The sequence below is a fragment of the Nyctibius grandis genome, chromosome 9 (genome assembly GCF_013368605.1).
Source record: "Nyctibius grandis isolate bNycGra1 chromosome 9, bNycGra1.pri, whole genome shotgun sequence".
Classification (NCBI taxonomy): domain Eukaryota; kingdom Metazoa; phylum Chordata; class Aves; order Nyctibiiformes; family Nyctibiidae; genus Nyctibius; species Nyctibius grandis.
This window is the reverse complement of record NC_090666.1, coordinates 24,896,872-24,922,758: the sequence shown is the minus strand read 5'-3', so window position 1 is coordinate 24,922,758 and position 25,887 is coordinate 24,896,872. Positions and strand designations below refer to the sequence as shown.

The 25,887-nt window shown below is 42.4% G+C and overlaps 1 protein-coding gene across 3 annotated transcripts in view; it reads right to left on the bottom strand.

Moving 5' to 3' along the window:
• Positions 1–25,887, bottom strand: part of UNC80 (unc-80 homolog, NALCN channel complex subunit) — a 133,095-nt gene that overhangs the window by 86,401 nt on the left and 20,807 nt on the right. Inside the window, exons 9-22 of one of the 3 annotated variants that reach the window (XM_068407722.1) lie at positions 22,890–23,024; positions 22,092–22,314; positions 20,667–20,804; positions 17,436–17,704; positions 16,431–16,799; positions 15,486–15,632; positions 12,859–13,006; positions 11,320–11,468; positions 9,311–9,480; positions 8,518–8,619; positions 6,490–6,704; positions 5,851–5,957; positions 5,244–5,343; positions 301–473 (exon numbers count right to left, since the gene is read on the bottom strand). In XM_068407722.1, the coding sequence (XP_068263823.1) occupies positions 301–473; positions 5,244–5,343; positions 5,851–5,957; positions 6,490–6,704; positions 8,518–8,619; positions 9,311–9,480; positions 11,320–11,468; positions 12,859–13,006; positions 15,486–15,632; positions 16,431–16,799; positions 17,436–17,704; positions 20,667–20,804; positions 22,092–22,314; positions 22,890–23,024 (2,445 nt within the window). The remainder of the gene's footprint in view (positions 1–300; positions 474–5,243; positions 5,344–5,850; positions 5,958–6,489; positions 6,705–8,517; positions 8,620–9,310; positions 9,481–11,319; positions 11,469–12,858; positions 13,007–15,485; positions 15,633–16,430; positions 16,800–17,435; positions 17,705–20,666; positions 20,805–22,091; positions 22,315–22,889; positions 23,025–25,887) is intronic. The other 2 variants (XM_068407721.1, XM_068407723.1) reach the window with 2 other exon arrangements.

Below are 25,887 nucleotides of genomic sequence, written 5' to 3'. Positions count from 1 at the left end.
CACTAGGAGCAGAAGCAGAATGGCTGTGAGCAAAATTTGAAGTCTGACAATAAAAGCTGTGCGCTGGCAATAATCTAGTTATGGGGAGCCATGTAATAAAAAAAAGATCCATTTTGTCTGCATACTCATCTAGTCACAGATGCTAAAACTCCACCTAATAACAGCATCACCAGTTGGCATTGCTGTGATGTTTTACCTGCTTTCTGTGCAGGCATGAACAGCATTAGTGAACAACAATGGACCACCATGTATGCACATGCTCTCACTCAGCAGGTGAAAAAACACCAAAGAATGACTTACAAGATCTAGGGCTGCTGCCAAAATGGAAGCATCGGGGATAGTGCCTGGTTCACAGCAGTTCAGGAGAAACTGAAAGCGCTTCATGCCTTGGCGGATTGCTCCCAGGTTCACAACATTCTTGGATTTTCCTCCTTCTTGGCTGGAGGTCAAGTGATCATCAAAGCTATGGCAACCTAAAGAGGTAGAGAGTACAGAGGGGATGCAGGGAGAGGTAGGGAGAAGGGAACACAGTCTCTCACCAACAAAAAAAAAAGTGGCACAAAACCCCTGCTGAGAACAGTCTTGGTCTAAATACCTTCCTCACCTTGATGTGCTATCCTGAAGACAACAGAGGCATTTTTACAATATTCATGACTTCCGTGAAATAGGCATACAGCAAGCCAGATTCTGGTCTTTGTCATACTGATGTCTACCCAAAACTATACTCAGTGTGGAAACCCAAGATCTACTCCAACATAGGTGAACCAGAATATGGCCCTTCCTCCCCACCTCTTTAACACAAAACATCGTGCTTACTGTCCATTTTTCCTGAATAATCTCTTATCTTACTTCTCTATTGCCTCTAAGTTTACCTTAAAGTGGAGCATGAATAAACATTATTTCTCATGTATCAATTTAGTAATATATAATCTACTAGGACAGAAAAAACAGTAGCAAATCTTGGAAATGTTCTATGTGGAAATCAAGTACTGTCCTTTTTTTAGGCATACATCTTCTGCAATTACCAGAACACCCGAAGTGAGACCGGACTCAACTCCTAGGCATCATCATCATTCCAGTCTCTCTCTCTTGAAGTGTCTTGCATTCTTTGGGATGGAAAGCTCCCTAATATGAGTTCCTTTTGAAAATGAAGCTAGCACCCCCCTCCAGGGCTTCTTTCAAGCATGATTTTAAACTCCATGTATAGAGTTCACATGATAAATCAACTAATCCCATTGCCAACTGTAACAAACACCGCTGAATCCAGAAGACCAGATTTGAGAGATTGGTAGAAAGATAGAGAGGAGAAAGCAGGAAAGTCATTTCAAGGCCAAGGTGGCTGGTCAAAACAAGAATAGTCAGCTTCTGGGCTTTTTGTCTTTATCCATAATACTCTCCCTGTTTACACATGAAAGTACAAATGTTTACAGAATACTGAAGGATAGAGCACTGAAGAAGAGAATACCAAGTGGAGAATTCAAGATTGGTTTTAAACATGGATTTGAAAGACAGGAGACAAAATACCAGCTCTACAGGACTTTGTGACTTCTCCTTCCTCAGGAAAGAACAGTTGAAAACTCAAAGTCCCTTTGAGATTGCACTCCCCAGAATTACTTGAAAAGCACTTATGTACCACAAACAACAATCACAACAGAAAATGACAATGTAGATCTTCACTTTTTCCCTGAAGACAGAGGTATATAAAAATTCAAGAGACTTCTTTACCACATCTGTGGCTTTTCTCTCTTCGGTGAAGCTGTACAGTTTTTCAGTAAACAAAATGTTCCTATGTTGGGAAATATTTCATCAAAATGGAACAAACAAACAAATAAAGTAGAAAGAACGGGTAGAACACTTACATAAACGAGCAAGCACAAATACCCTTTTTTCCCAACTCCTCCTGTTTCCTTATAGCCTGTAGCATGCTATCTGAACCTTCCTGCTATGGCTATTGTAACACTAACTCGTTTGAGGTACAAACAAATGTTTCCTATTCAGGGCCCTGTTAGGGCTGTGCCTGTATGAAAGAAAGAACAGAAACTTGACTTTCTGATACAGAAAGGCATGCCTAAGGCATCTCCCTAACCCTCACTACAAAGATCTAGCAGAGGCTTTGTCCATCTGGGCTCAACGGTACTACCTACAGTCCATCAGTGCAGCCCTTTGCACTCCCAGCCTTGCTCTTTGTTGAAGCTTTGCAAGAGAATCCTTCAGAAGCAGCTCATGACTCTCCTCCACTACGCCCATCCTTGAGTAGCCTTGCTATAAGAAGAGGAGCCCTCACTGCCTTCATGTTAATGTGACTCAGCCCTGCAGAAAATCTCACCCAGTTAGCAGAGACCATTTCCTAACATAGGAGGACACTGGATGCCCAAGCTCCAGGCCCTACAGTTCCTTCCTGTGCGAATGCAAGATCATCCCTCAGAGAAAGCATGTGCTGTGGTTCACTTCTGCTGCATGCCTTGAACACCCTGGCAAACTCTGCGGTCACTCACAATGTCTTCAGTAAGTGCCCGAAGTAACGTTAAGGGTCTCTCACGTAAACATACTGTAACTCACTTCTGCATATCTGCTGTGTTCTTAGTATACGTAAAAAGATCATTAAAACAAACATTTTGTTATGCATAAATGTGCATATATTTATGTGTATATATATGTATACATATGCACACATACAGATATACATACACACACACACGTATGCTTACATAGATATCCAACACAGAATTCCCAGTGGTCCAGATGATTTATCACAATGAAGATTATAATTAATAAATTATGTGGCAAGTTATTATAAATTTCTTTTTTTTTTTTTTTACTGTACTGTATTTCTCCTCTCTCCATTTTCTTTTAAATTTGGTCTACTATGTTAGAAAACCCAAAAACACAAGAGGAAACACCACATGGAAAAAAGCATGAGCAAAGTAATGGTATAGCATCATGAATGACAAGAATGGGAAGGCAGAAATAAGTTTCAAACCCATGCTTTAGGGTCACACCTTGAGGGATTTAACAGTATGCCCATCCACCTTCAACAGGCTTCTATTCTCTTCTCCATAAGCACAAAAAACCTGATCTTTATGGAAGATACAGAAGCACTGGAAATCTGAAGGCCCTCTGTAAAATTGCTGTTCTACTGTGTTATAAACTGTCCCACCCTGAAAAGGCCTCACCTCGATTTCCCTACATACATAGAAGCACATACACACACAGGCACGTACAACTACTCTACTTTTTTGCTAATGGTATGTGGCCTTCATTGCATACCAGAGATCCTTGTGGACATGGTGATACAACTTCCTTAACTGTCACACTTTGTCTTATAAACTTTAAATACCCTCCCTTTGCTTCAGTTAGTGATCAGGCAAAAGCTCAACCCTCCCCATTAACATCACTGACAATTTGCCTGTTTCTCATACTAACATGCAAGGGTCTCTGTCTTTAACCCATTGTGTCACTTTTATTATGGTATTTCTAATGCGTGCATATGTCAAAACCAAGCATGTGTCATGTACATATCTTCTCTCACAGGCATGAAAAAGATGTTTCAAGTTCTCTTCATTGATTACATAAATTCTGATGTTAGTCACAGAAGGCTGAAGTATGGATGACACTTCCAAAAAGCCAATACTAATGTGTCATCTGAGTTTTGTATAGACATAAGATATGCCACACACACTGAATAAGGCTTTTGACACTCATAGGGCCAAGACTAAATCTGTGTCATTAAATCAAAGATATGGGCACTCTAGGCAGAAGCACACTCACAATGGCATAAAATCAGCATTAGCAAGCCAAAAATATTTCCTAAAAGAAAATATGAAGGACATATCACATGAGCACTGTAGAAACAGCTGTGGCAGTCTATAAAGATCTCACTGCCCCTCAGTTGTTTGTTCCCAGTAAGAGCTGGGAGAAAATACGGTGGAAGCATTTCACACCTACTTCAGCAGCACAAAGTAGGGGATGAAGAAAACATGCAGTTCCTTCCAGTGTGGGGGCATTCACCTTCAGCTACCCAAGCTACAAGAAGTTGCTGAGTTGATGTACTCTCCTTCTAAAGGAACGATACTTTTCACCTTGATGCTAGTTGAAAACCACCAACAGTGTTTCTGCAGTGGCAGAATGATGGACCAGTTTACACTGGAGTGGTATGCTCATACTTCACTAGAATCACTTGCCTGAACAATGCCTCACATGCATTACACTGCAGGTCTGGGACAGATGATGAAATATGTACAATGCAGTGTCAGAATGTAACGGCAGAAAATAAAAACATAATGCCAGAGAATGTAACATACTGTAAAGCTACAGAAATCATGGTGAAAAAGAAAATCTACTCCTTTTTGTGTGTTTTTGGGAGTTGGGTTGGGTTTTCCTGAAAAAATAGTAACAGAACTTCAAGATACAAGGTTGTCTCCCTGACAACAAGAATGAGGTCTGAGCTGAGGACATGAGCTTGTGAATGACTGCATGACATTTGAAAACAGAATATATCATGACCTTGTATTATTCATAAAGGCAGTTTTCAAACATTGCTGATTTTGAAAATGCATTGCAATTAAATATACTTTCATGGAAAGGAAAAGTAGTGGCATTACGTTGTGTGCTAAGAAAAAGGGACAGCATCCCTAATGAATGGTATGCAGACACTAGACATGCAAACACAGAAGAAAAGAGATAATTATAACAAAGTTTGTGCAGGGTTTTCCATTTCATCAGTGCTGATCTTTGCTAAAACTGTCAAATGGTCACAAATTGGAAAAAAAACCACAAACAAAAAACCTGATGGAACACCCATTGTTATATTAGGCAATGAAAGATTTACACACCTAATTTTGAACTCAATAAGTGCTTTGAAACAAGCATTAATTTTTCAAGTGTGTTGATCAAATTCAATTTGATTTAAAAAGCCCAAATGTTATATTTTCATAATTTATTTGGATAGTCTTGATTTTTTAAAAAATGGACTTTACTAGAGATTTTTTTCTAAATCAAAACAAAAAGAAAGAAGAAAAGGAAAGAAAACAGTTACAAAGACTAAAAAGTTGGAGAAGGCTAGAATGGATACAAAAACTGTGGAGAAAGAAGGAAAAAAGGGAAAGGGGTAAAATACAGAAAGAAAGAGATTAAAAAAAAGATAAAAAGAAAGAAAAAAGGAGACGAGAACCCTGATTTCTAACCATCTTTTTCTTCTGTGTGATGAAGCTTGGATGGGTGTCTTCGGCAGGTGCGCCATTTACCAAGACGCTTGAAGAAATTCTCCTCTTCATCTCGCCCGTTGTCCAGGCCACCTCCTGGCCCCCCTCCCTCTGACAGCTTCACCGCGCTGGTGAACTTCACCTGTGCAAAGACAGAGGGCCGGTCAGGCTGCGCCATACCACTATCTCTTGGTCTCCCTTGCTTAGACATAAAGCATCTACAGAAGGGCTGTAACACAGTGGATCACCATAGCGACACAAGTGGGTCTGCACAGATTTACGTACGCTGAAGCACTTAATCTTTTAAGCTTTCTGCTTAAAGGATTGTTCTTTCGCAAAAGGCTGTAAAGGCACAAAGAAGGAAGGAGAAGCATGACCAACAATTAAACCTTAAGTGTGTTGACAGAGCCTGCATTTCTCTCTCAGCGAACCAAGGCAGACTGACAAGTACAGTGTAGGTTTAACTTAGTCTTCACTGAGAGCCACAAAAGTCCAGTATCATATTCCCATGGCACTCTACTCTGAAGACTTCTGTGACTGAGTCTCACTGGCTACAATGTCCGTATGGAGTAGAATGTTTCCCTGGACAGCTAAAATCAACCAGATCCTGTCCTTCCAAGCTCTCTGTCATCCCGCCTGACACATTTACCTTGGAACTCTGCCTGATGAAAGACAGACGGTCGACAGAGCTGATATCTAGGAGATCTTCCACCCCATCAGCCAGGCCAGAGAGGGAGGAGCGCTTCAGCCAGTTCCCTGTTGCAGAATAAGCCACTCAAGACAATTCTGAAAATGCTTCCAAGCAGAATCTATTTATTAGCAATTGCAGCATATTTCTCCAAAGTGGCCAAGCCAGGGTATGGGAAAATGGGAGGAAAGGGGAAGGCAACCTTTTCATGTTACATGCATTAACTATCATGCAAGGCCAGGTCTTGGAACTTGTAAAGGATATATTCTTTATCTATCAAATGCTATTTGGAATATTTCTCTTCTGCAGAGAGGAACAATGCCTCTGAGATTAGGTTATTGCCTACTACTTTGAAGACGTGGATTCGATATTCTATTTTGCCACAGATATCCTCTGTACCTTTGGCAAATTGCTTAAGTTTCACTTTGCCTCAGTTCCCCATCTATAAAATGGAGAAAGCAGCATTTCCCAGCTTCCCTGTGGAGAATATACAATATACCTGGACAATAAGGAACTGTGTTGCAATATTTCTTAAGATAGATATATCTCTCTGTGTTTCTCTGCACATGCAATACATATATAGAATAGGAAGAGACATACATTTACCTATGGGGAGTTTGAGTTTCTTTCGAAGGGAGATTCGTCGGGAACGGGAGCGGGAGCGCCTGTCTGTGGTGGTCCCAGAGTGAGCAGTGGTGCACTCAGATGTGTCCTGCTCAGACTGACTACTAGTATCACTCGCCGCACTCTGGGACTTGAACATCTTTCGCCAGAAGTCCTTGCGTCCCAGAACGGCCCCTTGGATTTGCTCATCACTGGAAGAAAAGGGACGCAGAGCGTGAACTGCATTTCAGTGAAGTTTGGATGCTCAGGGGAATGAGGCCTCCCTTCCGCAGTTCCCTCCTGACCTCTCTATTCTTTGAGGCTGTTTCATTTTGAATTCCAAACATACTCTTCTCAGTGGGACGTAATCAAGTTTGACAACATGCTCAATATTGTTCAAGGCACAAAATAACCATCTTTTCTACCCCGAGGAGCTTGTCCGCTGAACAGGTCATTCCAATTTTTAGTTTCTACACATAAAACCCAAATCATCTTCTTTAGGTCAAAATGACCCATATTGATAAGACTACACTGGTGCGTTCTACAAGCATGTGTACTGGAGAGCTTTTGGACATCACGATAGCCATTTGGGAACCTGCTGGAGTCACAGATCTCATTAACATATTGGAACGGGGACAGCATATTTTGCTATACTCTTGAGATCTCCCATGGCTGTGGCAGGGCTCAGAGCAGAGCAGCTTGCTGCAATTCTGCAGAGCAGTAAAAGGCTTTGTGTTATCCTTGCAGTCTCAGCAACAGTGAGACTTTGAAGGCTCAGTTAATGCAGGAAAATACATAATATAGAGCTCTGGGCCCTTGTGCTAGCAATGTCTTTGTACAGTGCATCTCGAAGGACTTTAACAAGACAGACGGGTATTCAGAGGCACAGAGAAGTTAAATGACTTGTCCAAAGTTACGTAGGGACCAGTGGCCATTTATATAACTTTCTAAAATTCTTTAGAGTATTGATTAAACTTATTTCAATATTAAATGGCAGAATTCTTTAGACAATAGAGACTTCAAACATGCAATGCCTAACAGCAGGTTCATTTGCTCATTAAGAAAAGTGGTAGAGTACCTGTGCTGATAAGGGAAATGCAACAGCCTTCAGAGACCACATCCCCAAGATAGGTCAGGAATGGGCTGGCTCTTAGAATCGTAGTCGTTTTGGTTGGAAAAGACCTTTAAGATCAACAAGTCCAACTGTTAACCTAGCACTGGTGAACTGGTCCACTACTAAACTATGTCCCTAAGCATCACATCTACATGTCTTCTAACTACCTCCAGGGATGGTGACTCCACCACTTCCCTGTGCAGCCTGTTCCAATGTTTGACAACCCTTTCAGTGAAGAAATTTTTCCTAATATCCAATCTAAACCTCTCCTGGCACAAGGCCGTTTCCTCTTGTCCTATCGCTTGTTACTCGGGAGAAGAGACTGACACCCACCTCGCTACAACCTCCTTTCAGGTAGTTGTAGAGAGTGATAAGGTCTCCCCTGAGCCTCCTTTTTTTTTCCAGACTAAACAACCCCAGTTCTCTCAGCCACTCCTCATAAGACTTGTGCTCTAGACCCTTCATCAGCTTTGTTGCTCTTCTTTGGACACGCTCCAGTACCTCAATGTCTTTGGAACACAGTAAAGGATTAATGACCCCCAGCAACAACTTGGAAGTTGAAAATTAATAGAATCATCCCTCAGAAGTACAAACAAAGCATGGAGAACAGCTATGATGACATATCTGAGGAATTAACACTCCATTCACAGCTATGATAGTATGCGATATCGACAAATCTACTGCACTGTCATTTGAAAATCTCTGGTAGCTCCCCATCAAAATCAGGGTGGGCCCAGTTGGCAGCATTGAAAATAGGCATTACCTGGATGTTAGCAGCAGCTCCTGAACAGACACTCAATGCACTTGTTGTACCACCCAAAGAGATAAGTCCTTGCTGTCCTGCCCATTTGTACTAAGCCCAGAAGGAAGCTGATGGCAATAACGCATGAAACAATTCAATATTTACTTACTGTTCTGGAGTTTGCATTGGGCGGCTTGAGATGTAACTACGGCATTCATCAGGGGCAGCTGATGCCTGACCTTTGTCAATAATGACGCTTCCCACCTCAGATCTATACAAACAATATAAATCATCAGCTAAAGCAAACAGATGGCCCATCTCATGGTCATCGCATATCTACATGACATGGAAACCAGCGTTGCTGAGCAACAAAGCAGCTTCAGAGATGTACCCTCTATCAACTTACTGCCTCTATATATATATCATTCATGAAAAAGGCATCAGCTCTTAGAAGCAAAGCCAAGGTTTTTAGGAGTTTTTCAACTTTCTTAATCCCTTTTCCCAACATTTTAATACGACAAGCCTCAAAGCACCAGATAAAATTTCTTTTTGATAAAGCAGCATGTCAGGATTAGACTACTTCTGGGTCTTGCTTTGCATACCAGTGTTTACCTCTCAGATAAACAACACTAAGGATGTGATGCACATTAAAAGCTATGTCCACACAGTGTTTGGGACTGACACTACACTTCTTACTTCTCTTAATCTTTCCTCCTCCCAGTGTTTCCTTTGCACTGTTCTCTTAGGCCTCTTGTATGAGAGGTTAGCACTTTTTGCTGCAAATCTATTACTGTCTCAGTTCATTAAATTTTAAAGGAGACTGCTGCCACAGTACAATTCTGTACATCAGGAACTGACATAAAACACACAAGCCCTTGGACTTTCTACATTTGTGTTCAGTGCATGTAGTCATACAGCCATATGCAAGTCAGTCATTTGCCTTGTCCCTCCTAGACACCCACCTTTTGCTCACAGAAGGTTTTGGCTCTTGCTCCGTTGTTTCCTCTGTTTTTTTTCCTGGTATTAACTTTTCAGCGCTGTCTAAGAGCGCACTGAGTGCCACTCTCCGGAAGACGTTCCCATGAGCTTCCTTGATAAACTGGACTAGCTGTCGGATATCGCAGTACAAGCCCTGAGTAGCAAGACATCATGAAAATGAAAGAATCCAGTCTGCAGTTTGTGGAGAAGCAGCGAGAATCAATAGTTTCTAAGATATTTCAGCGGGCCATCACTTCTTCTGGCCATTGTCTGATATACTTCCCATGTACAGAGGTTGTATTCTCTGGCTGGGATCAAAAACTGGAAAGTCCATTTAATGCACTCAGAAGAAGCAGACAATGAGGAGCGTTATTGTTATAGAATATGCCCTGCAATGGGCTAAAGTCGATGTAGAGGTATCAAAGGCTAAAACAGTTGCAAGATGAGGGAGCTGCAAAGGCAACTTAAAGCCTGTTTTATCCCATTCATCTAGCCCATAATATTAAAAGGCATGAAAAAGCAAAATGAAGGGGCGGGAGGGAAAGTAGAGTGCAAAAAATTGCATGTTTTGTTTCAAAACTGGTGGGTGTCTTGGAATTTTTCTTAATTATTTTAGAGCTTTACATCATGGGAAGAGAGAGGAATGACTCATTCTCCAACCTACTGCTACACTCAAGTCTCTTTTTAGTTCTGAACATTCATACACATCTGTGATGTGACAAATCACCTCTATATCTGAGGGCAAGGGGATGGAGGGAACAGTTTTACAGGACGTGATTTTTGATCTCTGAACTTTCCTGAAAGATCTTGGATTATTCTGAAAATTCCCAAGCTAGGAACTGCACAGGCAGCTTTCAACAAAAAAACCTCCAAACAAACAAATAATTGGATCTGTATACTGATTAAGGCTCTCTTTCATAAGATACCGAACACAAGATTGACTTTAAAGAGTGACGCAATAACAGGAAATCCTGATATATACTCTGTGTACTATGCTGTCCATATAGATACACTTAACGGTGCTATGCTTAAAGATAGATAAGTTACACCTTACACACTAGCTAAAATAAGGTCTAGAAAGACATACAATTTATAAGGAAAATTTACACTTGGTGATCCTAATCTAGGTCCAACAATGGCACATGTTCTTCTGCAACTCACCACTTAAGCTCTGCTGAGAAACATTCCAAAGGAGGAATATCCATCAGAACAAGAGGACTTGGACATAGGCAGGCTACTCCGCTGGTTTAAGATGTTACTGTGTTTCCCTTCTCCCTCTCCCTTCCCCTCACAGAGGATTACTGTCCCTTTAGATGAACTTCAGTGCCTCTACAGCTCTGCCGTAAGGATGGAGCACAGAAGTGCTCCTTGGTTGCTCTCATGAAAAATCCTGATTTCTGATAATAAATGAGGTGGTTTGAGATTAGCTGCTAGATTCTACAACACTTCGGAAGAAGAGAGTTTACGTCATCCATTCTACTGACTGCTCTGGGGAGACAGCACATAGGCAGCAACGAGCAGCACCTTACTTTCCTCCAAGTGTTTGGTAAATTGAATGTTTGTCTAAACCCAGGGAAGACCTACCAAATCGCTGTTCAGTAACTCACATACTCTGCCACAGGCGGGCCATGTTCTTAACCAAGTAAACTAGCTTTAACTTTGCTGAATGTTGATTTATGCTGGCTGTGGTCTTGTTCATTAATCCCTTGCTCCGGATTATGCTACTAATCCGTTTGGAAAAAAACCCACAGAAGCTGCTTGAACAGAGAGGAAAAAGCAATTCAGAATGCACAACTTTTATCCTGGCTAAGTCCACAGGTTCCAAGGCAGGCACGAAAGGAGGGCATCACATTTATATCATATTTCAACTGAGATGGCATAGCTTGCTATGCTAATGGGATTTGGCTAAACTGAATTAATTCTTCACTGTAAAGCCTCACTGGTGACAGCCAAGTGAAAAAGTAACTTTGTTAACATGAAATCAAGGGCTTACCAGGTTTTCCGGGCTGTGCAGCTCATGTGTAGTGGAAGCACAGCGAGTGATCAAGGACTTGAACATGGCACTCACAATAATACCTTCTACACTCTGGGCTGTAGACTTGTTGTCCACTGTGGTGAAGTTATTCCCAAATCCAGCCTTGTCTGTGAAATTCAAGTACAAGCAAGCCCCCTTGTTAGGAATGGTTTAAAAGAAATGACTTAAAGACTCATGTAAAGGGATTCAGATACATGAGACAAGGGCAAGTCCCCACCTAATATCCTGTGCTTAGTTCTCGCAATCCCACCCCACAAAAATAAAACAGAATAGAAGGGTAAAATAAATGAGAAGGATGAAATCTTCCCAGAAACAGTCGTAGTATGAAAAAGGATTGAAAAGATCAGGACCACCCTGGATTCCTTTTATCCACATCTCTCATTTAGAGATGTACAGAATAATGCATAAAATTTGAACAATACCTCCAGCTTTTCTATTTACTGTTCTAAAGGACAAGAGATGTTTGATTAAGCTGAAAAGTGACAAGACTAACGAAAAGAAAATCTTCTGAACTACAGGAATGCTGTTCTTGCAAGGTGCACAAGGAGACCAAGCTCTCAGAAAGAGTCAAAAAATAATTACGCATTTATATGAATAACAAGAAATATCCCAGTTTCATTAGGTGAGAGAAAAGACTTTCAAAAGCTGCATGAGCTGCCATGCTTCAAAGCATGAGCCAGTCAATAATTGATGAATATTTGAGGAAACTTCCTATGTGCATCTTCTTTACAGAAGTCTGCTATATAATATTTTTTGATGCTTTCTCTGAAACGCCTCAGATCAGAGGTAGGCTAATAGACTAGTCAGACTCCCTGAGTGCTTCACAGCAGCTATTCCTACTCTGTGAACAATCATTGTTAACTGTTGTTGCATGCAGTGACCAAGCAGAAATGTCTGGTCATTCTAATAGCACCTGGAATAATTTTCCTAACTTAAAAAAAAAAAAAAAAAGAAAAGAAAACATATATACACATACATAGACACACATGCACATATGCTTGTACCTGCAGGCATGTGCATCTGTGTGTTCATGTTCTTATTCAATCTGTTCTTGCTATTTACTGCCTTACCTGAGGCACCACAGAGGGTTTTAATGCTCAATTATATCTCCATTCAGAATAAACCCAGAATAAACAGGCCATTTCAGCTGGCACCTGGTCATGTCATAAAGCAGAAAACTTCCTGCCTGAGGCACAGTTGGATGAAAATATTTTCTTTGAAGAGCCATGAACAACAGGCAGGATGAATCAAAATAGAGGTCTTCAATTTCAGGTGCACTGGGTGATGCAAGATCACTAGGTGAGATCACTGGGTGGTCAAATCAGAAGAGATCCAACTCCCCTGATCCGCACTGGCTGAGGATATGGTCTGTATATTCTGAGGATAGTAATTTACAATTTTTTTCTTTTTTAAAGGAAAAGAAAAAGGCATGGCTTCTTTCTGATGGTACCGTTTAGGAATATTGAGGTGAGAGTTTCTGATGCCAGCTATACTTACTGTCAGTGACTGGCTCCATGCAGAATCCCAGTAAAGCATGCAGGAAATCCACCACGTTATTGAGAGAATCCCTGTTCACATAATCCCTCATGGTCTGCCGGAACTGCATCTTATCCAGCTTGTACAGCTTTGTGAGGCAGTTCTGAGCCTGCAATGATATCCATCAAATCACATCACATCAAGGTATGTGTTCAAGTTCTGCTAATAGGAGCAGGGTATTTTTAGCTCTTGCTTAGCCAGTGCTCTACTGTGCTGTCTAAACTAACTTCCCATAGGAGCCAGAAGGTTCAGGTCCCGTAACAGAAGACGGGTTCGCCTCTGAAGCAAACAAGAACTTCAGCACAAGGAGACAGTGCTGAAGGCATGAACAAGGCACCAGTATGGGTGCCAGTGTTTGGAGGTGGTGGTGAAGTCACTGCCACCCATGTCTCAAGGCCTCTCCTCCTCTCTCCAACTCCAAGATAAAATGTCACTGAATATGAATGACATAGGAATGTACTGCCTCATGCAAGGCTTATTGCTTTGGTGAAACAGGTTCTTAGCCTGAGGCACACGATTTTCAGCCTCTGGCTCAGACCCAACCCATTTGATGCACCTGTACCCAGTGATCAACTTATTTAATGCAAAACATTAGCTTTTTATTTAAAAGCTATTAATTATCAACTTCTTATCACAAAAGTATCCATCCTACCAGGACCCCATGAAGACTGGAGTTAGACAATCTGAAATATCATCTCTATGGGAAACATGAACTCTACTGCTACCTACAATAGGGTGCTTAACTTTTCAGTAAACTTAGACATGTGATTGTCCATGCAGTCAACACATATGGTGCATGCAAAGCAGTTTGGCCAGACAAACGCACAGAAAATGCAGCAGACGTAGACGTGTAGGAAAATCTCTCCCCATAAAGACCTCAATTCAATGAGTCTGGTAAGAACCTTGGCTCCAAGAGACCTAGTCATTTATGCTTAATGTTATGCATAGGCCTAAATGTTTTGCTGGTTCAGCTCCAACAAAACATAAATGCCTAACTGACATTTTGATTAATATGGTATATGTTCAACCTGTGCTCTGCACAGAACCTTTCTACTATAGAAGAACGCTGCATGATACAGAGGCAGCCAATCCGTCTCTGAGCCACCTAGCTCAGATTCCAGAACCAAATTACAGCTCTGTTAGCATGGCTCAGGCTAACCAAAGCCATGGAGAAGCACCTGGCTCTCACTCACACCGTGGATGGGCACGGTGTAATTCTCATTATAGTCATTAAAAATGCTCCGTGCTCCAAGCACAGAAGGCAAGGAGGAGGCACGTGCTGCAGAAAGCCTTTGACAGGTTATTCTCATTATAGTCATTAAAAATGCTCCGTGCTCCAAGCACAGAAGGCAAGGAGGAGGCACGTGCTGCAGAAAGCCTTTGACAGGTTGTTTTGGATTTGTGCTGAGGACAACGTTGCTAATGCAAGAGATGTTTTTGTTATTGCTGAGCAGCACTTACCCAGAGTCAAGGCCTTTTCTGTTTCTCACCCCACCCCACCAGTGAGGAATCTGGGGGTGCACAAGAAGCTGGGAGGGGACACAGCTGGGACAGCTGACCCCAACTGACCAAAGGGACATTTCATACCATAGAGCATCATGCACAGCGTATAAAGCTGGGAGAAGGAGGAAGGGGGGGACATTTGGCTGTTATGTGTGATGGAGCCCTGCTTTCCTGGGAATGGCTGAACACCTGCCTGCCGATGGGAAGCAGTGAATGAATTCCTTGTTTTGCTTTGCTTGAGCATGTGGCTTTTGCTTTACCTATTAAACTTTGTCTCAAATCATGAGTTTTCTCACTTTTACTCTGCCAATTCTCTCACCCATCGCACTGGGAGGGAGTGAGTGAGTGGCTCTGTGGGGCTAAGCTGCCAGCTGTGGTTAAACCACGACACAGGCTCCCGTTCGACAGGGCATTGGACTGATCTCAGGGAGTCAAACTCTTCTGGATGAAGACAGATATCTGGGCTGCATCCTGGGCACTTCCCACTGCTTCAACTTGGGCAGAACCAAAAATATAAGGAATCAACAGTGACCATCCACCTTGCCCTTCAACAGGGCATGAGTCTTCTACTTCCTTGCAGCACGCTAACATGCCTGCAAGCACAGTGCACTCCAACTATCAGGAGCTGATAGAGTAGCCCAGCAGCAACCAGTCACAATCACCATTAGGAAAGGTGGACATAACTACACCTTAGACTTCTGGTTTCAGATATGCAACCCAAGATAGCTGCATCTCTTGTAAATAGCGTACTCTGTTGGGGTACCATCAATGTGAAAAATTACTTACACCAGCTCACACAGGGGATTTGCTCCCATGTATTTGTCCCTTCCCAGACAACCCATCCATTGGAGTGCTCAGAAGCACCCTGGGACTCACGTGTGCTCTTAGCAAGCCCCAGGGGCTGCAAGGTAACACGATAGCTGAAAATCTGCTATGGCTGGGCTGCAACACAGTCTGTGAGCTGGGGCAAAGAGCAACACATGTATTGCCAATACAGAGAAAGCTACAGAGGGGGTAGACAGCAATCTCAGCAGCTGATATCAAAAGTACAAGGGGGACGCTTTAATGAGCTTTAGTTCTCTTACATTCTCCCGGAATACCTGGTGTCTCAGGCGATCTCCAGAGAGCCCTCGGTGTCCTTCTCCACAACCATAGGCACAACCCAGGGACTTCACAATTTTGATCAGCATTGTGAGTGCCAGCCTATGGGTGCTGACAGATGGGCCTTCATCCTGTGAGTCACAGAGGGAAAGATGGTGTGAAACCCTGGCACAACCCCTGGCATTTTGTTAGCATTTTATTTTTAACAAATTGCTGCCCATTCCTCCTCTCAGACACTCCATTACCCAGTTGTTACTCTTGAAATGTTTACTCCAATTATTTTCCAAGTTTAGGGAGTAGCCCTCTCCCTTTCAGCTCCCCTCAAAGAGTCATGCTATAAATGTGAAGCCCCCTACATGCTGCTATGAATACCATTCAGCACTTCAAAAAATTCTACCTGAAAAACAGAGAGCTGGCTTGCTTGAGCAGAAAAACAAGCATCTTTTTAAAATGTCTTAGGTATTATGCTACTATGAATTGCAACTTTGGAGGTCAGCAACACCATCTCTTGACCAAATATCATAGCAATACTGAAAAAATTATGATTTCTGGCCATCAAAAAAACAAACTGTGCTCACACACTGGATTCTGTTTTTCCTTATAAGCTATGAATAATAAACCTGAAAAAAAAAAAAATCACTGTGATTGAGGGTTTCAGGCACTTGAACAAGATATTGAAAATGTCCATGCAAGGCTCACAAACTCTGCTTTGGGCAGCTGTTTCGCTGGAGTAGTTACAGTGCTTAAATTCCCAATTGTCTTTCTTCAGTGGAACCCCAAGTGAGCGCCAGAGCAAAACAAGTCCATTTGTGATTGTGGTGCAAAAAAAAAGGAGGGAAAACAGAAGGGCAGTTGCATACGCGTGCATAATCAATCTTAACAGATCTTACACTACATTCAGGAATTGTATAAAGGGAAGCAAGACAAACCTTTTCTTGTTTTTTGTCATTCTTCTCATATGGCCCTCCTCCTCCTCCACCACCTCCATCACTTCCACCTCCACCTCCTCCACCACTTCCACCACCTCCTTCTTCTCCTCCATCTCCAGCTCCACTAACTGGGGGAGGCCCAAATCCACAAGCTGAACCACCAGAAGCAGCTCCTTTGAGCTGTAAGGATCCTTCACTTGGTCTCTTTTCAGGGGCCTCATTTTCTTTGTTCTCACTCTTCCTCCGAACCTTCTCTACACAGGGCACCACACCAAGCTGAAGTAAGCACTCCACAATGTTCAATGCCACATCGCAAATCCGGGAACTGATGTCATGGTTCAGGACCAAGTAAACAGCCTTCAAGACCACCTGGGAGATTCAAATATCATATTTAAAGCCAGACTTATTTTCTCTCCTACTACTATTTAGTGCCTGGAAATTCTAGTCACAGACCAGAGACTCATTATAGCAGGTACAATGCAAACTCAGAATGAAGTACAAACAACCCTCAACCCCAAGAGCCTACAATCTAGGTTTAAGACAAAAAAACACAGGCTGGGCACAGTCAGGCAGAAAAGGAAACCATGACATGACATCTGTGAGCCTGACAACACTGCTTCAGTGCACCAGGAGCTGTCAAGTCATTAAGGGGAATGCAGAAAAGGTGAGTTTTAAGGTGCCATTAGAAAAAAGGTGCTATTCAGTTTTATACTATTTTATAGGGAACTTGGTGCATGCCCCAGGAACACAGACATTAAATAATATCGCTTAAGATTTGATGTGTGCATTCCACATGCACATGCGCTTCTTGCAAGGAGTAATAGGAGTTGCAGTATCTCAGAGGAGACTTTTATGATATGCACAAATGTATCTGACTGACCTTTAGGTACTGCTGAGAGAAGTCATATAAAGAGGTGGAGGAAAAGCCCATCAAAACCCTGATCTCAATGGTACAGCTATATTGACAGAAGAGGGACCTGGTTTTCCTCATTCCTTGCCAATTACCGAGAGATCCAGCATGCCGTTCTTGTGGACAAAGTTGTTGGTTCCATCAATGTGATCCGTATCCTCCAAGCAACTGTAATTGATGCAGGAGTCTGTCAGGCTCCGTGGGAGGTTGGCACATGCGAGTGGCTCATGGGGCATCTCAGGGATAGGCACCTGGTTGCAAAGCTTCCTCATGTGCTCACTGAAGAAATCGGCGTAGCCCACATTGAATGAGGCCAGGGTAGTGTTGAAGGTGGCCACAGTGATGGTGGAGATCTGGGACCGCACTGCAGGAAGGAAAATGGCTACCTGTAAATTTCCTTCTCTAGAGTTATGAGATGGCAAATTGTGGCTGTCCTCGTTTACAAGAAGGGAGCAGCTCTTAATGCAGCTTGTAATGCTGAAAGACAAGACAGGTTCCTAATTCCTATCATGGGTACAGGGAAGAAAGCATAGATTAATTTCTTCCTTTAAGCCAGTTTAAATTAGAACAACTCCAAGCTTGCTCTAGCAGTACAGTTCCATGGCAGCTTCACTTGATCTCAGTCAACTGGGCAGTTAAGTAGATCAGGGAGCTCAGCCAGCCTAAATCTAATCCAAAAGGGGGATTCGATTTTGGCTAGCTTTGCTCGCCGTATTGGTCCAGTGCCTGGTCTTAAAAACAACACTGCCCCTGCAAGGGAAAGAGGAAGGACTCTGCAGCTGAATGCAGGATTGAAAGTAGGGTAACAGCAGCACCAATTTGGAACAGCTTTCTAAGTCACACCAGTTTGAAATATTTCATCACATCAGTTGAAAAAAATGGAGCAGTATGTTCCTAACAGTACCTGTGACAGACTAAACCATCTCCAAAATGCAAAGCTGACTGATGAGAAAGGCAATATGGTGTCTGAGTTCACAGTGCTCAGAGGAGGGACCTCAGACATAGCCAGGCTTAACTTTAAATTGGTTAGCTCAGGTAGTGACAGCATTTTGGCTACACAGGCCAATTTTTATCAAGGATTCACCATGGTTTTACAACTCATGTTGAACTCCAGGCCACGATGTTAGTAATTTCCCACACTTAGTGCTTTGTAAGTAGGTTTATACACTGTAGTGTAGAAAGACCCTATGTGTCCCACAGGGGTGACCGGACCACCTTCTGCCAGACAGTACAGTAACAGGGCTATGGAATAACAAACAACCTCTACCTAAGGCTATTTAACGTGTTCTAATGAATAAAATAACATACATATAATAAGAATCTTCAAGCACTGACTCAGTGATGGACTGGTTATACTATGCAAATAACAAGTTGCCAGAGTGGCAACTACATTTCCCCACAGCCTGTGCAACCCTGCCAGCACTGAACTAGCACTATTTATCAGGAGAAATGTTTCAAGGCCGATAGTAGTACCTTGAACTAGGCTGCAATTTCATCGATGATCAGGGCAGGAATTAGTAATCACAGGATTACTTGCTGGCAAGTGTGACTTTTTAATGGCATTCACTGAAATTTGCATGGTGAAGATAACAATAAAGATGGAATTAGGAAATTTTGTTCCTGAGCTACCAAGTTTGATGATTATCCAAGGGTAGCTATTTCTTTTTCTCTAAGGTTTTGCTTAGTTTGTTTTGAAATGGGTAACAAAAATCCATAACCACATCCTACATAAAATAACTTTTCCTGTGTTGTGTCTTTATCTCATCAACACTGATAGGGCTGACTGCTGGATGGGACTCACAGAGGCAGGGAAGGAGGACTAAAGACTCTTCATTTACATCCATGCATGCCTGCAGCATGTGCCCATGTGCCCGTGGCTCCTCTTGAGCAGCTACCTAGGACATAAGTAGTTTTTCATCTCTGCTTTTCAGTGTGTCAGCCAGAAGAAATGAGTTCCTTAGCAAATGTCTCCTGGCCAGGGAAAGTAGACAACAGATGAGAAATCATGAATGACCCGTATGCTTGGATATGGTTGGTCACACGAACACAAGGACATATGTAATATTGTACTTTATTCTCTAACTACAGAACGGTTCATTCAGGTCATAGACTACACTAGAAATAGTATGATTTGTCCTATTATTCATATAGTTGCTGCACAATTGTACCTGGGGTACCACTAGAAAAATAAGCATTGCATATGGCTACCTTTTAGAAAATATTTGGCTAGGAAGCTGGTGTAGTGAGTGGGATTACTGTCCTATAGAATGAATGCAGGTCAGGAAGACAGACTCCACAAAATTGATCCAGGAGAAGAGCTTTGCTCTGGAGACACAGAGCAGAGATGAAGGAGATGTGCCCATGGTGGATTAGAGCTGATGCAAACCCATCCTCTCAGACTATTCAGATTTGCTGTGCTAAAAGAGGATGGATCTTTCAGAGCTCCAAGGCTACAACACATCTCATGTGAGTGCATCTGTAGCCTCCTAGGTCTGCTGCCTGACAGCTTGTGCAGAGACAGACTGTGCCCTGCTCCATGGGGTGTGTGATATCCTGTTCCCTCACCAAGGTTTAAGGCTGTGGTTGCCACATGTGAGGCCCAGTCTCTCTTACCAGGTTTTGCCACTAGCACTATGCATGAGGGACAAAACAAATTCACTGTGTTTAGGCAGTAGGAGCAGTGCCAGCAAAGTGCTCTGGTGCAACAGTCCTGCTGACAGAAGAGCACTTTGCTCTGTTTGGCTAACATTGTTTGACAAAGGTGGTGTTGCCCTGCCAATAGAAAGACTCTTCCTTCTGGAGCAGACTTCATCCCACCAGAGGCTCTCCCACTCTGGTCACACTGGCATTGCTATTTCTGCAGAGGGCTCCAAGGCAGATGGGCCCCAGGGAGATTTCAAGTAAATTTAAAAGCTGAGGTTCTATTTGGAACCAGAGGAATTAAGAAAAAACTGTGATTCTGAGCCGAATCCAGAAGCTGGGGACTGTGAAGGGGCATTAAATACCACAAGATTCCCCATGAAACCACTAAAGTTAGCAATACCAAGTTTCTGCCCAAACTTCTGTGCTGTGTTGTGGTAAGGCAAAAAAATCTCAAACTCTGATTTCTCCCTGATGATGGCTGCCAATTTTTTTTTGACGAACTGCACCAGATAAACATGAAAGGTTTGGAACATTTTTCTACACAAAAAAACCCTCCAGAGATGCAGGGAAAAAAAGGAAAAAACAATTAGTCATATACTCATACATGGAAACAGTAACACTTCCTCAGCTTCTTGGAGTTGATATTTTGGTGAAACATTTCTCTCCTGATATGTTAAGTTTACCTTCTTTGACTGTGTTCTCCCCATGGCTGTTTGAGTGGTCGGGCAGATCAGAGAGCAGCGTGTGAGAGTGTGAATGCCTAGCGCTCAAGCTCTCCATCTCCGTTGCTGTGTCAGAGCTCCCCCGTCTGGTAAACTTTCCTAGGGTGAAAACAAGAAATCGATACTTAAGTTTACTCATCTGAGAGGTGCTTGGAGGCAAGAGACAGTAACTGAGGTTAGAAATTGAAGGATTGGAGTCAGCAAAAGTCAAGGTCTTCCAGGACCCTGTGAAGGAGAACCAAACATTATAGTGGGATATCTCACGGGGGTTCATTGACATAAAGACCGACTGTACAAACTCTCTGCAAGGCTCTTCCTCTCAGCACATACTGATTTAGCCAACGTCCACATTGTCAACCTCCAGCAGCTTCAGGAAAATAAGGGTGGTCAGCACTGAAAGAGTCCACCCTTTGGGGCAAGTTATAGGAATTTGGTTTCTTCTCCCCTTGGCCAAAAGAAATAGGGATATCAGGATGGGGAGTGCTAAAGCAACTGATCTGTTGACCATTGGAGCTGAAATACATGACCTCACCAAGATATTAGAATGAAAGAACTGTAGGTTAAGCCAGGACAAGAATCTGGAGCCCCTGAGACCAAAATTTAACAAACTTCTTGAGCTACTGAAGATATGGGAAAGAGAATTTGGATACGAAGTTTGCTATTCTTGTACAAATCTGCAGGTGTTTGTATATTAACCATTGACAAAACAAAATGAGAAGGCACTGGCATGGCCTTAGGCAATCGTTTTGCTGCCTATCATCTCCAAGAATGGGTGCCAGGATGAAAATCTATAACATTAGGAGTAAGTTTATGAAACAGAAACAAAACCTAGACATTCTTCAGTGAACTTAGAAGCTTGAAGGGGCCAATATTTAGATTTAAACACTGCATCTTTGCAATATCAAAACAGTGTAAGCCTCACTATCTGAGCTAATACCCTGTTTATTTTGTATCCACTTGAGGAAGACTGTGAATATTTTTTGCCATATTCCTAATGACCATATTGCTGCCTCTCCAGAGATTTCTTTTTAAAAGAAGAGGATGCAACCATTCCTTGAACCCATTTTAAGCTGCAGTTGTGCAATGCTTGCTACCACTCCGGGAAAGTGTATTAAAGTGGTACAGACATGACTACAGGTTGCTACAGTAGCTCTTATTCCAGTAAAGATGGTAGTTTTCAGAGAAAAAGTGAACTAAAGCATAAGTGATTCAAGGTCTGCTGTCAGCATAGTTGCCACTTCCATAAACAGGTGTGTAATGCTGCAAACAGAGCCAAGGACATAAGGTGGCAATAGGATGGATGAAGAAATAAAGAGTCTCTGTTGTCCTCTGAATGTTCAGGACAGAAATGACACAGAACCTGGGGCAGAGATAACAATATCTCACCTAATATGGCGGTTTGCCATCCTCCTCTCTCAATGCCACGCCGGTCGTCTCCGATTCCAGAGAAACTGCCGAAGGAGAAAGTGCTGCGAGTGGGTGAGACATCCAGATGATCCTCATGGAGGAGGAAGGGCACCCCCATCCTTCGTTGCCGCTTCTTCCCAGTATGGTGGAAAGGAATTGACCCTTTGCGCTCACGCTCCCTGTCCTCTTTGCGGCTCTTAAACTGCAGGAGGAAGAGGAGCAAATGTGAGAGCAGGTAGAGGCTTGGAAGCATGACAAACTACCATTTGAGGGAAAAAGATAAGAGATGTGTGGCCAAAGTGTAACCTTCCACTCTGAGCTTTTTATCTTGGCCATTTACCCTGATAGCAGCTATCTGCACTTTGGGACCACAGGAGTATTTAAAGAAACTCAGTCTTGCCCTAGGCTGGGATGGATGCCCTTGTATAATTTTATGACATTCTCAGACCATGAGCTAGATTTGTAGAATCCACAAAACTCTGCTAAGTATCTTGGATGGCTGCAAACCCAGAGCTTCATGAAGTAAAAAACCTGAAAAACTCACTGAATTAGCTGGAAATACAGTGAGCACGGGCACTTAAATATCAGCACTGTTTGAGTACCCTCCCCTCATGCAGTTTCAACGGGACAGTTATTTGTATACAGATTTCAGTACTGTGTTTGGAATGTGCATATGAAAACCTACGTAGTAACACACAGAATCACTTCCAATGAAAAGAGATGTCAAGTGCAGGACACTTTAATAGGTAAATTAAAGTACAATTTTCTTCCACTCACCTTTTTGAAGATGTTCATCCCCAGGTCTGTGGAGAGATCTGGAACTGCTGGTCTACGCAAGTTGGTCAGTGAAACCTTGGAAAACGCCTCTGTGCTTAGTGATTTTTCTTCCTCATTGCATTTCATTGTAAGATCCTGCAGTTCCCAAAACAAGACAATAAGCACAAGGAAAAATAGAGGATAATCAACTTACAAAAAAGAGCTACTTCCACGAGCTGTCATAGGAGCACTGTAGAGGAAAAGGACTTTTAATTCATTACACAAACACTATTTGCATATTTAAAGAAAAGCAAATGAACAAACAAAATTTAGAAACTCCCAGATTTATTGACCTTGTCTACCATTTCTGTCACCACAGAAAAAAAGTACAGCACATTGTGCTGCCACAGAAAGCCTCAGGCGTTGCTGTCAGTGTGGTCTAGTGGCATGGAAGACTCATGTTCTGTTCTGCTCTGATTCTGATCCCAGGTATGACTCTGGGTAGCTGACGATCTTCTTGAGGCCTTGGTTTACATTTATGAGCAATCCCAATGGCTACCCTTTTTGAAGCATGTTATTTAAGATCTAAGAGAATATGTCCTTAATAATATATGCTATTAAACATGTATTTTGGAACTGAACCACAACAAGCAGCACTGTCCCTTCAAGAGACTTGATTTGTAAAGATTTTGTTTACTCACTAAAGAAACCCAAGACTTCTACATCAGTAAGCACCCTTCACTCGTCGTAACAGTGCTCCAAGATCTGCCCATCATAGTTCTCATCATAGTTCATATTTGTGAAACCCCTACAGCTATAGCATAGAATGCCCACGAGTAATTTACTGACAGCTCAGCAGAGGGAACCCTACTCCCCCTGCACCGAGCCACACACCTTACAGCTGCCTACGGTAAAGAGGCTTTGCTACAAACGGTGGCATAAGCTCAGCTCCTGGCCGTCTGTTCTCATTAAAGATCTGATGCCACTTTTCATGAGATGTTTGTGCAGCTGACCTGACCAAATTCCCTCTGGATAATTTTCTTCTGCCTAAATATCAGCGTGTTTCCAGTGGAGGTGCTCTTTATCCTTGCTCCTGCGTCAGAAAGCTTGTGCTAAACAACTGGGTCATGTTAAAATACCTTTTTGCTTTCGATCCAGAGATAGCCACATGCCAACAATAGATGAAGTGACTCCTGTGGTATAGAAGGTTTAGATTCTGGCTAGCCAGATTGTGTATGGCAGAGCTAGCGAGCTCAGCGATACACAAGTATGCAGTTTTATGCATAGGAAGGTCCAGCAGAAGCCAGTGACAGTCTTTGCAGCTGAAGTCTGGTGCACCAGGCACCATGGTGCACCAGGCACCATGTTTGTAGAACTGGGCTACTGGCGACCACACATTCTTCAGAGACTTTTCAGACTAATCAAAGACTACCCTTGGATCCTTCCTACTAATTTTAACAACACAAGAATGCAAGAAACACACAAGAGAAAGATCCTTCTTCACAGCTGTTTTCACTCACATTCAGTCAAGGTATGCTTTAAACCGTTTTGCATATATGACTAAAGATTCAGGGAAGGAGTCATATATAAAACTCAATAGACAGCAAATCAGGATTCAACCCTAGGTGGTCTCAACAGTGAGGCCAGCAAATACTTCATATGGCTTGGTTCTTAGCTTTTACAGCTCTCTGGCCTCTTCTGGCTGGAAAACATTGTATGAATTTATTTCAGATTCATTCTCTTTGTCCATTAGTTACTAAATCAATGTTTTATTAGGTGGCTTAGAGTCACCAAAAGGACAGAGTGAGGATCAGGGCCTGCTGTGATACAAGCCCTACAAACACACAGAAAGACACAGTCCCAGTTCTGAAATCTGCTTAGGATAGGTATCAAGCAAACAACATTGGCAAAACAAATTACAGAAACACCTTAAATCTACTGTGTGGTATATGATGTATTTTAATGAAACAAGCTAGCACTCTTGTTGAAGATGATTAAAAATGTGGCTATTCTGTGCAGTAGGCTATGTGGCAATTATGATACGCACAAGATGGATAAGAAAGCAAAATAGTTTTGGGGCTGCTGCTCTAGATTTCATTGTTTCTGTTTTCTGTTGCCTTCCTTCTGCAAGACTTCTGGCTACCAGCTCATTAGTACTTATCTCAACTCTCAAGATATTACACTTGAGACTCTTGGCTTTATATTAGCATTGCAGCAAGCACTACAGCTGCATTGGTCTTACGCTTAATTTAAGCTTTGGCTCTTTGCCCCTGTAATGTTAGTGCAAGACTAGAGGTTTGCGAGCCTCTGAAGGTTTCATTTCCTAGAGCGTCCTTACGCTGAATTCACTGCATACAGGTGCAATGCAGGTTTCCTTTATCACGTGTTGCCAGGTCTGAAATATGTTTAGACTAAAGTCACTTTCTAGAGGAAACTAGTATTAATTTCTTTCACACTCCATCCAGTACCCCTTTTTCTATGCAATAAGGAGTGCTGGCATGCTGCACTGAATCTTTTCCTACTTTGCTGTTCAGTTTACTAGGCAATACGTGGAAGATGTTTTTCATGTTCTCTCGATCCCAACTCCTTTAGCCCAAGCTTATATTTGAAATGTGATTTCAGGCACACAGAAACCAATAAGAAGCACGAGAGTTTTGCTGAGGCTTAGGGAGATGCAGGAAGTTACCCTGATAAACTGCAGAAGCTTACAGATATAGACATAGAAAGAATGTGGATTTACCAGAAAAATCTACTGGTCCCTGATGTGATTTGCAGGCAGCTGTTTTTGTCTTTAATCATTTTCTGCCTGTCACTTTAAATCTATCCTGCTGAAACACAGAGTGCTGATATTCTTGAGAACTTATTGATCAACCTGAAATGATGAGATTGCGTTAGGAGTTTAAGATCCAGACTGAAAAAGCAGGCTTTAACCATATCCCTGTGTCAGATGAGCTGGTGAAGCCTCAGCATACAACGCCTTGTGTTGATAGAAAGAAATGACAAATCTGGAGGTGGCATT